The 17,049-nt window shown below is 39.9% G+C and overlaps 1 protein-coding gene across 1 annotated transcript; it reads right to left on the reverse strand.

The window, feature by feature from the left end:
* Positions 1–11,891: 11,891 nt before the first annotated feature.
* On the reverse strand, positions 11,892–13,059 carry LOC135429322 (dynein axonemal heavy chain 2-like). The gene is made up of 2 exons (XM_064683588.1): positions 12,571–13,059; positions 11,892–12,514 (listed from the first exon to the last, which is right to left on the reverse strand). The coding sequence occupies exons 1-2, from the start codon at positions 12,992–12,994 to the stop codon at positions 11,967–11,969; spliced, it is 972 nt and encodes a 323-aa protein (XP_064539658.1). The 5' UTR covers positions 12,995–13,059; the 3' UTR covers positions 11,892–11,966.
* Between the last annotated feature and the right edge of the window lie 3,990 nt (positions 13,060–17,049).

Below are 17,049 nucleotides of genomic sequence, written 5' to 3' on the forward strand. Positions count from 1 at the left end.
TACAATTTTCCCTGTGCTTCTTAGATATGAGCAACTCATTATGAGCATAAAGGGTCTCTCACTCCTTCCTTAGTAAAGTTAGCTATTCAAGCAACTTCTGAACAGGTCGCAAATTCTCCAGTTCGTCTCCGAACCTTGTAGTATCGATCTACACTCTCAAATTCCGCTTAGACCCAGTCCGTGCCCTTTGGTGCAATGTCAGGAGTGTGAGCGCTGTTACAAAGCTTTCAGCTAATATGACCACTGCTCTTCTGCACTCTTCTCTTAATGAACAAATAAAGAGCGCAAACGCTCTGGTCGCGGCTCCTGCGCCCAGTCCACAAATAGGTGGCTGCAGTCTCCCTCCCGTGGAGATTGATGTTTTTTATGGAGAATATTTAAAAAGGCCCACTTTCCGAGACCTTTTCACAGCTGTCTATATAACCAGTTCACGGTTAACAGAGGTCGAAAAACTATTTCACCTCGACTCAAAGACAGGCGGGGAAGAAAGGCAATCGTGTCCAAGTCTCCTCGAAATGATGGTTTCGCCTCTGCGTAAAGCGACCTAGATGACAGATTGGAGAACAATGGGCTGTTCGTTAACAAACACCTTCACTCTTTAATCTTCCGTCACTTTCGCAGGAATTAGAAGATGATATTAAAGACCTACAGAGCACCACTCCAGACCCGATCGAAAGGAGCCTCCTACAAAAAAGATTTACTCCTTTGAAGACAAAGTGAGCGATAAGGTTCAATTTTGCAAATTGACAAGGTCAGCAAAATTTTTTCACGAGCAAGGGTCGTTACAACACACTCCTGCATCGGGGAGCCCAAAATCTCAAAATCAAGCCAACTACTATTGAATCAGCAAAGTTGCGTCCAAAATCTCTTATCGTAGATCCCTTCTCCGAATTCGGCAAAGTACTTAGAGTCATGGCCTATGTGAACCGTTTTACAGAGCACTGTCAGAAACCTGATATTCAATTTCCAAAGGACATCAGCAGTATTGAGCTCTCCGAAGATCAAGAGCGGCTAGATACCCATACTCAACGCATTGAGTACCCCAAGGAGTATCAGTGTTAGCTCGACAAGCAACTTAGTCCAAGCTCAAGTCCCATCATTAATCGCAATCCGTTCATTGATCACAATGGAGTCATGAGAGCAAGCATGCGTGTGAGAGCTTCTGAGGCTCTGCGCTATGATCCAATCCTCCTTCCTTATGGAAGCACTTTCACACGTCCTCGTTCGTTCATCCTTCGTTTCACGCATAGCACTCGGCTCGGCCGAGTCCAAGCCACCATCCAAGACCACTTTCCGAGACCTCTTCACAGCTGTCTATATAACCAATTCACAGTTAACAGAGGTTGAAAAACTATTTCACCTCGACTCAAAGACAGGCGGGGAAGAAAGGCAATCATGTCCAAGTCTCCTCCAAATGATGGTTTCGCCTCTGCGTGAAGCGACCTAACTGACAGATTGGAGAACAATGGGCTGTTCGTTAACAAACACCTTCACGTACTCATTAATTTGCGTCACTTTCGCAGGAATTAGAAGATGATATTAAAGACCTACAGAGCACCACTCCAGACCCGATCGAAAGGAGCCTCCTACAAAAAATATTTACTCCTTTGAAGACAAAGTGAGCGATAAGGTTCAATTTTGCAAATTGACAAGGTCAGCAACATTTTTGCACGAGCAAGGGTCGTTACAACTCAATCCTGCATCGTGGCAGCCCTCCTCCAGCCTCCGCTGTAACAGTTCTCCCGTCACAAAGTGACCACTCGCAATCTACTTTCCATTCCAATGTAAGGAACTTTTTTGCCACAAACTTGCAAGGTGTGCTGCTAGGAACGACTATTATTAACATTTGCCATTTTCCACCTGTAACACAGCACTGGCACTTACCGGTTCGGGAGCGACTATTCAATTTGATCAAGCTTCCTTTCCATCCATTCCGAACAGAAATGACCGGCTTAAGTTAAGCCATTTCAGCCAATTCAAATAAGTTTTGTCACTTTAAGTTTGGCTCCCCAACGATCCCCATTCTCCTGTCCGTTCGTGCATACAGCCGTCGATTTCGCAAGGTGATTCGATATCAAAAACTACACAGATCGAGTATGCCTCATCACCAAACGTTCGTTAGAGCCTTCAAAGCCTTTTCACGTGACTTCATAGAAGCCGCAAAAACGTGTATAATTTCATCCTACAGCCAAGCTAAGCTCAGTAGGATAGCTGTGCCACGCTTGATTTAATATTCAGAATTTCAATAAATAAATGGCTACAATAAATGATCCAGATCGAATGGGATAGTAATAGGCGGGGCAATGGTATATACCACGTGATCTCTTTTTAAGATTTTCCACTGGCTTGAAATGTATAACTGGTAAAGGACAGATCAGTTCCATTGGTAATGAATACTGAAGGCATTGGTTGTGAACGTAAGCGCCACCTCCTTCGCGAATGATGGGAATGGCATTTGCATCCTCTTCAACAAAAACAAAGAACTCCCAAGATTGTTCATCGACATCGGCTGTAAGAAATCCAGTTGGGAAGGTATATTCCGCTAGCCAAAAAAGCGTGGGTGTGCGAAGACTTTTGGCCTAGGTATTGAAATGTGACACCCGTAATGTAAGATCACGTGCCCATGCAGCCAAAGGTTTAAGGGAATTATAAGCTGTGGCTTAAGCTAAAATGTAAACAAACGATATAAATTGTAGCCATAATACGTACCCTTAAGCCATTGAAATAGCACACGGCCGTCGGATACAGCTGTATATATGTCTTCCAAGTCAGAGCTCATAACTACCAAACCTTGTATTCCACGTCGTAAATTACTAATTGAGTTCGCCTATCGTCTAAAAGAACGTTCTATTGCTCTTTTTCCTATATTAATACGACCTCCAAAGGTATGCGATTTATTCCAATTATCTTAGCAGTGTGCTCGTAGTGTGTGCTAATCAATATTTCCTTAGCAAAGTCAGAAACTTTATTTTCAGAGTTCTCGTTACTGACTGAACCTGACGATTGAACTTGCATCGAATCATCGTTCCAGTTATTTTTATTTGTTTAATAAAAATAAACAATTATTTGTTCTGTTTCTCCGCATTCATCCAAGTCCGGCTGTTTAGGAGCTTACTATGCCAATTGATAGCGACAAAAGCAGTATGCAACGACTTTCCGTATCATCAACACAGAACAGATGATCTACTTGACTTCCGCACCCTGCGATAAAAAGGGATTCTTCGCCATCAATTGTGAAAAGGGTCTCTCACTCCTTCCTTAGTAAAGTTAGCTATTCAAGCAACTTCTTCAAGGGTGTCCGCTAAGGGTCCGAAAATTCCGGTCCTGTAACCACTCGTGGATCAGGTCTCAAATTCTCCAGCACCCAAAAAATAGCGCTCAGCGAATTCATTACTGCTACATTAATTAGTTCGTCTCCGAACCTTGTAGTATCGATCTACACTCTCAAATTCCGCTTAGACCAGGTCCGTGCCCTTTGGTGCAATGTCAGGAGTGTAAGCGCTGTTCCAAAGCTCTCAGCCAATATGACCACTGCCCTTCTGCACTCTTCTCTTAATGAACAAATAAAGAGCGCAAACGCTCTGGTCGCGGCTCCTGCGCCCAGTCCACAGACAGGTGGCTGCAGTCTCCCTCCCGTGGAGATTGATGTTTTTTATGGGGAATATTTAAAAAGGCCCACTTTCCGAGACCTTTTCACAGCTGTCTATATAACCAATCCATTGTTAACAGAGGTCAAAAAACTATTTCACCTCAACTCAAAGACAGGCGGGGAAGGAAGGCAATCGTGTCCAAGTCTCCTCTCACAAATGATGGTTTCGCCTCTGCGTGGAGCGACCTAACTGACAGATTTGAGAATAAGAAGCTGTTAGTTTACAAAAACCTTCACGTCCTCTTTAATCTTCCGTCACTTTCGCAGGAATCAGAAGATGCTTTTAAAGACCTACAGAGCACCACACAAGCTTGCTTGTCAGATCTAGAGCAGAATTATACTCCAGACCCGATCAAAAGAAGCCTCCTACAAAAAAGATTTACTCTTTTGAAGCCAAAATGAGTGATAAGGTTTAATTTTGCAAATTGACAAGGTCAAAATAATTTTTTCACGTGCAAGGGTCGCCACAACACAATCCTGCATCTTGGAAGCCCTCCTCCAGCCTCCGCTGTAACAGTCTGCCCTCACAAAGTAACCACTCGCAATCTACTTCCCATTCCAATGTAAGGAACTATTTTGCCACAACGGCTCCGAACGGCTATTCAATTTGATCAAGTTTCCTTTCAATGAAGTCCAAACAAAAGTGACCGGCTTAAGTCAAGCCATCTCAGCCAATTAAAATAAGTTTTGTCACTTTAAGATTGGCTCCCCAACTATACCGAGGATCCAAATCGAATCTCCCGCTTTCGTTTTGTCCAATTTGGTTCGCAATGCTCGCTAATGGAACGCTCGCTAATGATGCACCTGATCCAAGTTCTAGATTCCAAAACTCAGGAATCTAGTTAAGGCCACGATAAATTCCTGTCTAGTATGTTTAGTTTATCGCAAGTAGCCGCCAACCCGACTCATGGCTATTGGCCGACTGGCAAATCCATCCACAATTCGGGAACGGAAGCGACGTTCATCTCCGAACGACTATTCAATTTAATCAAGCTTCCTTTCCATCCAGTCTAAGCAGCCATCAAGCCATCTCAGCCAATTCAAATAAGTTTTGTCACTTTAAGATTGGCTCCCCAACTAAACCCAGGATCGAAACCGAATATTCCTCTTTCGTTTTGTCCAATTTGGTTGGCAAGTTGCCCTTGCATCCAATTCCACACAGTATTCTGAAGGACCTACCAAAATATCCAATTGGCTAATCCCTCATTCCACAGGATCTCGCAGATTGACTTGCCGTTAGAAGCAAACAGTATCCCGTTAATCCTCTTCGGCTGCACACAATCCCACATTTGGGCATGGAGACTATTTTCTGTTGGATTCTGACAGGCCCAGTAGTTAAGATGAATGCCGCGAGAATTTTGTCCTTTTCCACAAGGATTTCGGTCAGCCCCGAACCACGTTTACGATCTTCTCACTAAGTTCTGGGAGGTGGAAGATCTGCCAGCCAAACTGGCAAAAGATTCAGACTCAATATGCGAAAATAACTTTACTCGCACCACCAAAAGGGATGTGACCGACAGATACAAAATTACGTTACCCTTCAAGAATCCTGATCACATCAACTTGGGACTTTCAAGGTCCATCGCACTTGCTCAGTTTCTGAGAAACGAAAGTCGTTTAGTGAGAAACGGTCCGCTAAAAGAGCAGTACGACACCGTGACTAGGATCATATGAAAAAAGTCCCTCCTAGTAACGACTCCAATAACTTTTATCTCCTTCATCACGCTTTATTTAAACCAGACAGTATGACCACAAAAATTCGGGTTGTGTTTAACGCTTCCAGCCCTTCCTCAAATAGGAAAAGTCTGAACGGTGTCCTCCACACAGGAACAGTTCTGCAATCTGATCTAACCATCCAGATCCAGAACAATTAAACCCGGCCCTCTCGACGCACCCCATCCACCTCGCCCACATCACGGGCGCCGCAGACCGATTCCACAGCGCCAGCCACAACGGTGCGCCTCCAGCGCAAGAGAATCAGTGTACTGCCTACTGCACTGGTACTACTCAGAAAAGTGACAGAGCGCTTATTAATCCGTGCAGTTCAACGATTCGCATCGATCGAACTTTGGAAACGGCCCTTGAGCTTTCCGTCACTCGAATCGTTGCAGAAAAGGCTTTTACCGCTGTCATCAGCGCGAAGGGGTCCGAAAGCTCGAAAATGGAAGCTATAATCCGCCCGGGTCTGGTACCCAGCCAAGACGGTCAACCGGTGGCGCAGAACACTATTTTCGGTTGGGTCCTCTCCAGAACCTGCAGTCAGCGACACCCGGCATGACACCTGACTTCCCTCCTAATGACTCCTAACTTATGTTCTTTAGTAGTACTAAGGTTCCTGTCTCCAGTTCTATGCCACTTAATTTTTTATCATATTCTATCTTTATATAAGCTATTTCTAATCCAAACTTAAACTATTTTGCATAATCATCTATGTTAGTTTTTAAACAATAGGTGAAATAGTTCAACCGTATATCCCAATGGTCTTTGTCAATCAAAATATATGAACGAATAAGCTCGATAAATGTTCGATAATTGCTGTTGAGTGCAAATTATTTATATTCATATACTTGCACAATTCATATATAAACGAAATTTTGTATTCAGTACCCATATCCGTTATGAACGTCTTAATAGGACCCTACTTTTTACAACAAATTTAAATTTAGCTTTAGCAACTGTTTTTGCACTTTTGTCTGCTAATGGTATTGTAACTAGATATTTACTGAGATCACATATTACAGTTATTGCGTACTCATTCCCATTCTTTGTACGAGGTAATGGTCGAATTTTATCTATTAAATTAGTGTCAAATGCAGTAATTTAGTAAGCGTAGTGGTTTTTGCCTGTTGGCATTTCAACCAAGTTTTCACATACTTTGTAATGGTTTTAGTCATTTGGGGACAATGATAGTATTTCTTAATTTTTAACAGGGTACGCGTAATCCCTGTATGGCCTCCTGCCATAGGACCATCATGATACTGTCACATTTAGTTAGAATACACAATTTTCTAATAGCTTCACCAACCGATGGAAGTGTTATATTTGCCGGTCCGTCCAGCTGTGCCCCTTTTCAGAGCCAATTTGGTCAGTTACACTATTACCATAAATAGGTCATTATCACGCACGTGTGAAGAAACTTCTTTAATACAAGTAATATGTTTCATATAAACTTGAATATTAGAATAGGGAGGAACATAGGAGCATGTGATATAGATATTCCGTGTAGGAAAATACACCTTAACTGAGACAATCTTAGCGTCAGTAGGCGTACCAAAACAGAAAAGTTCTGACTGACCACCTCGTGTCAGCCGATAATTTCTATGTAAAAAAAAATGTTTTGAAAAACTTCAAAATCAGATATGGTTGAATTTAACCATGTTTCTGAAAATAAGTTTGGAAGTGAGAATTAGACGAAGAAGACGAATTTAGTTTTTGGGGCAGTAACGGTACCTTGTATCGAGGGGACCGGTAGGGTGATTCGCTTTTTTTGCTTAAACTCGTGTACAATCATGTGAGGAGGACAAAATTTTGGATCACAAATGATTAGGATTAAATCATGTGAAACATTATTTTTGAATGATGCTATATCACGAGGGGTGGAGAAATTAAATTTAGTTATTGACACGCTAGCAAAAGATTTACTAACAATATAGGCTGCCAATGACTCACAAGTGGTGTCAGACGAAAGTCGAGACACAAAAACTTTCCTACGAGGGGCAACAACAGTCAGAGTAGGAGCTGATTGGGCTGAAGGTAGTACAGTAGTTGGTGGTAGGTAGGTAGTAGATAGTTGGATAATATAACTAATTTATAGTCGTTGTGACCCTGCGTCACACCCTTTCTTGACGGCGGGTATTCGTCAGCTCTCGTCTCGTGGTAATAGTTATCTTTCGGGGCGTTAATAATTACATTTCCTTAGCTTATGTAACTTCCTATGGTGCAGCTTACAAAAACTCATTTTATAATTAATTAAACTGTTTATCATTACACTAATTCTTAACCTATTCTGCGTCCGGGTGGTCGCCTCTCGGCCCACCGACTCCACTGGGGTCTTTTTCGCCTGGCCCGTAGTAGACTTTCAGTTGGGCGATGTTGGCTACCCGCCTCTTTCTTTTGCCGTCGCGCGCCAAGCGCACGATATTGGGCGACATGAATTTCACAACCCGATAGGGGCCGTCAAAGTTCGGTGCTAAATTTCGCGCGAATCCGTCGGCGGCCTTAGACAGCTGACGGACACCTGCTTATTGACCTTTGGTCGCCATTCTCTTCGTCGCAAATTGTAGTGCCTCCCCTGGTCCTGATAACCACGCTGCAGGTTGTGGCGGACAATATTTAATACTTCCTTCAAACGTTCCTAGCGTTTGCTATACAGTGGCGGAGCAGGGCGTAATCTCGTCGTTTAAGGCTGCTGGGAGACGAGACTCGCGACCTTCTACTAAGAAAGTGGGAGAAAATCCGGTCGAGTTGGCTATATAACTTAGGAAGGCCTTGAACGTCCTTCATAAGAACTTTCTCGGGACGTAGTCGCCCTCCTCAAGGGAATCAATTCCACTCACCTACTAAACGCATCGTGATCCAATAGCATTGTATTCCCGTGCTTCGAGCATGGTAATAGGCCTACGAAGTCGGCGCATAGGATGGCCTCACCTGTTCCACTTTAAATTTTTGGAACATCCCTGGCAAATAGAACCTCTGCTCTAGTCAAGATGTTGTCTTCCTCACTCCTTGATGGCCCGCTATCGGGGCATTGTGACACTCCTCCTGGACTCTCTGGCGATGGTTGCCGGCGACGCACGGTACGTAGTCCTTGTCGTCGGCTGTGTCCCAAGTTGCGATAAATTTAGCCATTCTCGACAGCGTAGTCCGGGTACTTCGACATTTATAACTGTGCCTTTATTGATACAATTATAGGATTTTTCAAATTTTCTTCTTTCTCATTTAGTTGTCGTGCTATTACTCACCATTCCATAACTTTTTAATTTTGTTTCTGCAATCTCACCATTAGTCTTTTTTCCGCACCCAATATTGGTTGTTATTCGGTTTGAATTTTTACTGTAACATATGGCAATGTATTTAAAATGATTCCTTTTACTGTTTTTGAACAATGTATTAAAGGACTTGAATCAGTATTAAATGTTTCTACGTATTAGTTTTCGAAATCATTTATTCTTATGAATTCGCGAATATAAGAATAATACGCAAAATATTTAATGCTCTGATTCGAAAATTGGCGTCATAAATATAAGTGTTTCTAATTTGAGATTCTATATCATTCAATTCAATTATTATTTTTTTTTTTAATTATATTCTCTGATCTTTTTAATCTTTAATATTTTTATTTTTGTTTATTCCATCTGCTCGATTAAGATACCTTTTCTTAATTTTTGTATTATGCTATGCATATTATTTTAATGCTAATGAAATAACATATACAAAGGTTATTATTATTAGTGTAATTATAATATCTTCTAAGCTTTCTCTATTATCGATTATTTTGACAGTATTTATGACATTTATGTATGCCGACTTTCAAATTTGACCCATTTGAGCCCATTTTATTTGAAATTATTCGTATTAACATTTTTTTTTTCAAATTATCAAGAATTTTTTTTTTTAAATAAATATTTGTAATTTTTAACGTATTTGAATTGGTTATAATTTAGTTTAGAAATATAAAGAAATATAAAGATTTTACATGTCCCGTTTCCTGCCTAATATGGCGTATAAGTTGTTAGGTCATACTCTACCTTGATCCACACAACATAGTTGTCGTCATACAATATTATTAAACATTTTATAACACCTTACTCACTCAGAACATTTCGTTTTTCCATCGACGTAGTCATTGTTGCCGTTGTTTTCCCTCGGCGTATTGCTGTTTCCATTGAATTTGGCGTATTAATAGTTTGCTGCTGCTGCTGTGTCACGGTCGCCAGGTTATTATAATAATATATCATGCACGTCTGTGCTGGTTTATTTTCAGAATGAATTTATTGTGTTCAGGTATGTTCTTAGCCTATATATAAACTTTAGCAATTATCGGTTAACAGCTACAAAGAGAGAAAACGAGTGTACTCATATATTTGGGTACTCAATCAGAGAGTGGCTAAAGTGCAAGCGCAGCGTTTCCCGTTGGCCAACGGTCCCACGCTAGCTATGTGTCAAGTGGCTTCATATTATTTATATGCGCAGACTATATGTATGCATGTACTTGAGTATGTACATACGTAAATACGGTCAACTTTATGTTAGGCATAATTAGGTTTATTTATACTTACAACAAAGGTTTACAAGTTAAGTTATATTTGATTGGATTTATATGTATGAATACACAACAGCAGACATTATCCCGTCAATCCTCCTCGGCGGCACACAATCTAATATATGCGGTTCGTTACTGGGCATGGAGACCATCTTCGGTTGGGTCCAGACTGGCCCAGTAGTTAAGTCGAATGCCGCGAGAATTTTGTCCTTTTCCACAAGGATTTCGGTCAGCCCGAACCACTTTTGGATGATCTTCTCACTAAGTTTTGGAAGGTGGAAGATTTGCCGGCCAAACTGACAAAAGATTCAGACTCCATATGCGAAAATAACTTTTCTCGTACCACCAAAAGGGATGAGACAGGCAGATATATATTATTCTGCAAAAATCCTGATCACATAAACTTGGGACATTCGAGGTCCATCGCACTTGCTCAGTTTCTGAGAAACGAAAGTCGTTTAATAAGAAACGTTCCGCTAAAAGAGCAGTACGACTCCGTGATCAAGGATTACCTAGACTTGGATCATATGAAACAAGTCCCTCCTAGTAACGACTCCAATAACGACTCTCCCTCATCACGCTGTATTTAAACCAGACCGCACCACCACAAAGATTCGAGTTGTGTTTAGCTCTTCCAGTTCTTCCTCAAATAGGAAAAGTCGGAACGGTGTCCTTCATACAAACAACACCCCATTTCAAAGAATCCTCTACCGGAACAGTGAGATGAGCTCTGTGATTATGAGCTCAACATCGTCACCTTTGGTGTCAACTGTGCCTCCTTCCTCGTGATTCGGGTTCGTTCGCTCACAATATCCTTCGGCGATTGACATCATTTCCAATCTTATGTACGTCGACGACGTGCTTGCAGGGTGCCGTCCGAGCTCTGGGCACTGCTGGACTTCTATTGCGCAAATGGAACTCTAAGCAAAAGGCTTATTTCATTAATATTTGGAGGGAGCATCTACTCCATTCTTGGAGATTAAAGAAGCTAGCCTTGCGAAGACTCTCAGTATATGCTAGAAAGCAGACACCTCTTCGAGAGGCAAATCAAATCTGTGCCAAGATCTTCATGCAAGATATCTGGCTTCATGATCTGGGTTGGGACCAATCCTTGATAAGCCAACTCCTACAAAGATGGCAAGAATTCCTTGAGATTTGTGCAACTTTCAATCAGATACGCATCCCCAGATGAGTTCAATCTTCCCTTAGACCAAGTTGCAGTTCCATGGTTTTTGCGATACGTCTAAGAGCGCTTACGAGCAGCAAATTAGACCCGGATTTAAAGTGCGCATGATGTTTCAGTCCACCTGCTGACAGCGAAAACAAGGGTCGCTCCTGTGAAGACCATCTCCCTTCATCGCTTACAGTTGTGAGGCTTGCGGAACTGTCCGCAGCACTCCTATAAACAGCTGTATGTCAAAAGACAGGAGCTTTTCTGGTGGACCGCATTAACAATAGTTCTAGCCGGGCCCAGCAAGCCACCATGCAAATGAACGACATTTGTGGCTAATAGAGTCGCCAAGATTGCATAATCCACAAATTCCAGCATATGGCCAACTCCTATCGAATTAGCAAAGTGGCTTCCAAAATCTCATATCGAATATAATAATTTGGAAGCACTTTCACACGCCTCCCCCTTCGTTTCACGCATCGCACCTCCATCCATGGTGGAAACCAGATAATGATGCTGGACTCAGGAATCTAGTTAAGGCCCCGATTAATTTCTTTTTAGTATGTTTAGTTTATCGCAAGTAGTTGAAAACCCAACTCATGGCGCTTTGCCGACTGGCAAATCCACGTTCTCCCGTCGATGAACGATCCACATTCTCATATCCATTCGCGCATTAGACCCCCCCTCCCCACCCCACCATCTCCCCGTACATTTTCAGAAACTATTGAAGAAACAAGTTTATTTTATGTTTTATTATATGAATACTTATTCAGAAAATTAACATATCTATGTAATACATTGTTATTACATAGTTAAGCAGCCTGTTTCAATATATTATGAATTTAGAAAATCTGATTATAAGTTATTTTTACTTCTATAAATCCCTAGTTAGCTAAGCTCAGTAGGATAGCTGTACCACGCTTGATCCAATATTCAGGCTTTTCAACACCAGATTTTAAATCAATGGCTATAACAAATGATCCAGATCGAATGGGATAGTAATAGGCGGGGCAATGGTATATACCACGTGATCTCTTTTTAAGATTTTCCACTGGCTTGAAATGTATAACTGGTAAAGGACAGATCAGTTCCATTGGTAATGAATCTTGAAGGCATTGGTTTTTACGAAGCCAGCCAGCACCCTCAAGATATAAATTGTGAACGTACGCGCCACCTCCTTCGCGAATGATGCGAGTGGCATTTGCGTCCTCTTCAACAAAAACAAAGAACTCCCAAGATAATTCGTCGATAGGAGTCTTGCTTGCACGGGCTGAAGTTTGCAATACGGCTGTAAGAAATCCAGTTGGAAAGGTATATGCCGATAACCAAAAAAGCGTGGGTGCACGAAGAGTTTTGGCCCAGGTATTGAAATGTGACACCCGAAATGTAAGATCACGTGCCCATGCAGCCAAAGGCTTAAGCGAATTATAAGCTGTGGTTTAAGCTAAAATGTAAACAAACGATATAAATTGTAGCCATAATACGTACCTTTAAGCCATTGAAATGGCACACGGCCGTCGGATACAGCTGTATATATGTCTTCCAAGTCAGAGCTCATAACTACCAAACCTTGTATTCCACGTCGTAAATTACGTAATTGAGTTCGCATATCGTCCAAAAGAGCGTTATATCGCTCTATTTCCTGTAGTAATACGACCTCCAAAGGTGTGCGAATTATTCCAATTATCTTAGCAGTCTGCTCGTAGTTTATTTCATCAGGTGTGTTAATCAATATATCCTTAGCTAAGTCAGAAACTTTATTTTCAGCGTTCTCCGCACTGACTGAACCTGACGATTGAACTTGCATTGAAAGTAGTGTCGTAAAAAGCATGCGCGTCTCTCCAATAAGTGATGCAATGTCGGCATTGGAATGTTGACCAAATGCATCGGGCTTGTCGAAGCTGGGCCACATTTGAATTTGATCCAGATACGATTGCACATCCCCATCATCAGGTATAAAATAGTTTGACAATGACGAAAGTCTGTAAAAATTGTTGAAATATTTGAAATGTTATTATTATTTTTGCTTTTCATAATTTATGTAGTTACATAAATAATTTATATATATAGTGTTTAAATAACCTCTATCAAGTATGTTTTAGATCGGATGTATCAACTAGGTTCTCAATCAGTCCATCAGTATTGATAAAACTGAATATGTTTGATAATAAATATTTGTATAAAAAGGACGTGCCAATTGGATTATTTTGGAAACATTAATAATTTTTGATGAAAAAATAAAAACAAATAGAAGCGAGTACTTATCATTACCGGAACAACCCAAAAGACCTCTTATTGTGTGGAAACTATTCAGAGATGCATCCGAGATAACAATTTGGTAGCCAGTAGTTTGAACAGTTGAGTAGGCTCTGGAGAAGTATATGAATATTTTGTGATCCTAAATTGTTTCATATCGGGGCCTAGGCTTTCGTCAATACTGAACTTAGAAAATATACTGAATTACAATAGCAATTCCATTTACTATGGTTCGTTCGGAGCAACCCATTGTGTAACAAGTATGAGTGCTCTAGTCGGAAGTGACCGACTAGAAGATACCCTGGTTTCTTCTACCGACACCAAATGCATCTGGCTCTATGAACTCGAACACTTTGAAGTGGAGTATTAGGCTAACTCAATGGAAATCGTAAAAAGCTCATATGTGAAGTCGGTTTAAACGGTGGGCGTTTTTATTTTTGTCTCCCTGTGCTAAAATGCGAAAGCAAATGTGAAAATAGATGTTATGGTATGGTGACCTTGAATTTTGACCACTGTTGTGTTTCCACGCTTGTTAGGAGTTGACCTGTGACTTTTGGCCACTGTTGTTGTTGTTGTGCGCTTACACGCTTGTAACGTCAAATGTGACCGGTTTTGAGAGCAGGGGTTTCTGTGTCTTTGAACCTTGTCTTCTATTCATTAGAAAATTGTAAAAGAAGATTTATTCACATAAACTCTAGAGCAAATGGTGCGAAGTTATCAAAAACTTTATTAGTGAGAAGTGAAAATAAAAATAACGTTAAGTGTGAAGAAGAAATCATCATCAAGAATAGTCAAACATAATGTAATCTTCAGTCTAACTTTCATCATGTACGTATTAATATCATCATAAAAAGATGTCGGTGGGATGTGTATTGTTGTATATTTAAACGAGGGAGTTGTTCAAAAGTGAATCAGGTGAAGCTTTTCTCCCTCAAAGTGAAGGCAGTGGTTTTGTAATATATGCCTGAACTATTCTAAATGCATGAGCAGGTGGCACTACATCAGAAAGAGGTGTGTAATGGGAGAGTTTTGAACACTCCCCAAGTTCTAGAATCATCAAAAACCATTACAAGTATCATTTGTAGTTTATGCGTATTTTGAGTGCGTTCTTCAACGAATATAGAATTAAGTCCTAAATTAACATGAACATGAACCAAATGTAGATTATATAATTTACCAAAAATATATGATAAATATTTGAGCGAGATAGTACCTATAATTAAGATTTATTTAGTATAATAAAAACTCGAAGAAACCTCTATTCCACCAAGAGAAGCATTCTTCAGGTCGTTAACTCAAATAGAATGCTATAAGGAGAACAATGCTCATGCAGATAAATTATGGAATGATGTTTCTTGTACAACCCTAAACGTATATTTAAAGCTATTCTTAAAAGCTGATGTGATTTTGTTGGTTGATGGTTTTGAAAAATGTAGATCGCTCTGTTTTGAAATATTTTATCTTGACCCAACTTTTACAAAAACCTGGTTTATTGTGGGATTCAATGTTAAAGTCTACGAAAATAGAATTACAGATATAGATCTGTATAAATTTGTTCAATCAGGTATTCGTGGAGGCTTAATAGAGTGCTCTTACCCTTATACGCGGGCCAGTAATATATATCTTTTATCATACGATTCATCCAAAGACTCTTCGTTTCTAATGTATTTATATGCTAATAATCTGAATAGTTGGGCAATGTCTCAGCCTCGCCCATAGGGAGGGTCTGAATAAAAAGTGTTCTGTTGTTGTTTTAAAAATCGCAATCGATTCGAAATATGGTTATATTATTGAAATGGACGGAAACATCCATATAATAGCATATATAATAACATCAGCAAATATTGAAAAGTTTTAAGGTGACTTGTGTGATTAGAAAACTTATATTATGCACTATAAAATTCTTCAACAATGTCTAAGTTATGGTTTCAAATTAAAGAGAAGGGTGACGCTTCTTTCCAAAGCCAAAGCTTAAAATTCTCAACACTTTTATCAAAGCTTATCATTTGCTTTGCAATAAGTTTGTTCCAAATAACTTAATAACGCTGAGTATGGGAAAAGAATGTAAAATTAAATTACATGAACACAGATTCGCTTATATATATAATATAAAATCAAATGATTTTTTTATTTATTTTTGTTTTTTATTGAGTATGCGAGGAATCGGCCAGCAATTTTGGCCATCAAAAGGCAGGCAGGGTAAGTGCTCACTGCCTAAATAAAAAATATTTGGGACTCTTTATTGATGAGATTAATAGAAAACTAATGCTTGAGTTTGTGTGCTTATAAAGTTGATCGGGATGCTGCAAAAAAATTAAAAAAAAATTAAAAGGTTTTAAGGGAAGTACTGTGGATACGTTATATTTTGGTAGATTTACAAAATGTTTATCTTTATATACAAAACTGTTCTCCTGACTGATTGAATGTCTGACTGACTGACTGACTTATTGAATGACTGACTTATTGACTGCCTTATTGACTGACTGATTGGTGAACAGCGCACATCCCAAGCACTAAGAGCTAGAAAGCTAAAATTTTTACTATAATTACCTTATGTGATAAAGGTGCACGTTAAGACGCGGTTTTGGGAAATTCCACATGTGGCAAAATCGCGAAAATCCTTGGTGAAAATGGGGGTCAATGATTTGGTGGGTGATGTTTCGCGCACAAATTAATTTCCAAGGCTCTATATGAAAATTCATTTGAGACGTGATTCGCATTTTTCGGAAAAAAAGCTTCCTCCGTGGAAAGTGTGTTTCTAAGATATATTTGGTGAAGTTTTAAGTTGCATCCGATTTGCTTCAAACAAGCAGAAAGGGCAATACACTTGTTGAGGAACGGATCCATTCAAAATCAAAAGATTTTTCTATTTCCTTTTTCATTGACATTCTATCTCAACATTAAGAAATTCAATTCAATTCAACTGGTAGGTTCATCTTGTTTGCATAAAAGTAGTACTAAATTAATGGCAGATCATTAGCGACGAGCCGATGGTGGTCCAAAAAAATAAATATAAATTATTATTATTATTATTATTATAAAATAAAATTTATTAAAGATAACGCTTGTGTTATTGCTCTTCATTAAATTTGCAATTCGAGCCGTAATCTATTACTCTTAAGAATGGAGTAAATTAAGCACTAGGTACAAACCAGAGGCAGATTGAAGGAAAGTCTTACACGCTTGCTTCATTGTGCTGATCACCTCCAGCTGGATGCGACTATGACGCTGTGGAGGCAATGCTTACCAGGCGCAATGCCGTTTGGATTGAGTTCGAGCGGATTGTTTGAAACGATTAAAGGGTATGTCGATCCTGCCAGCGACAATAAAGTATATGAGAACAAGTACTTGAAGACTTCGGCACGCAATTCAGAACAACAACAATTATGCAACAACAACGAAGGTTGCTAATCTGAATGCAATGGCAAATATTTTGGTGGCGATTACAAGGAATAGTCAGCATTTAAGCACAATAAACAACATTTGGGAAAACCCAATAATTTCATTATTTAAAATCTTTTTTGACCAATGAAGCAGCAAGTTTAATACTTCATTTGCAAATTACAGACGCGGCATATAATATTGCACGAGAACGCGTGGTTGAACGATACGACCGACCACGTCATGTCGTTAACTCATTGCTGGAGGCTTTTAAAGAATTGCCCATAACGAAGAGTTGCAATGTAGAAATGTTTTGGGAGGTAAAATATG

The sequence above is a fragment of the Drosophila montana genome, unplaced genomic scaffold (assembly GCF_035044405.1).
Source record: "Drosophila montana isolate Dmon_TW-CO22-7 unplaced genomic scaffold, ASM3504440v1 contig_2655_1, whole genome shotgun sequence".
NCBI classification, from domain to species: domain Eukaryota; kingdom Metazoa; phylum Arthropoda; class Insecta; order Diptera; family Drosophilidae; genus Drosophila; species Drosophila montana.

Excerpts from the sequence above, each read along its gene's own strand:
- LOC135429322 (XM_064683588.1), bottom strand. The coding sequence starts at position 12,994 with ATGTGGCCCAGCTTCGACAAGCCCGATGCATTTGGTCAACATTCCAAT. Across the intron at positions 12,515-12,570 it reads GCCATTTCAATGGCTTAAAG|CTTATAATTCGCTTAAGCCT; the intron begins GTACGTATTATG and ends CTTAAACCACAG.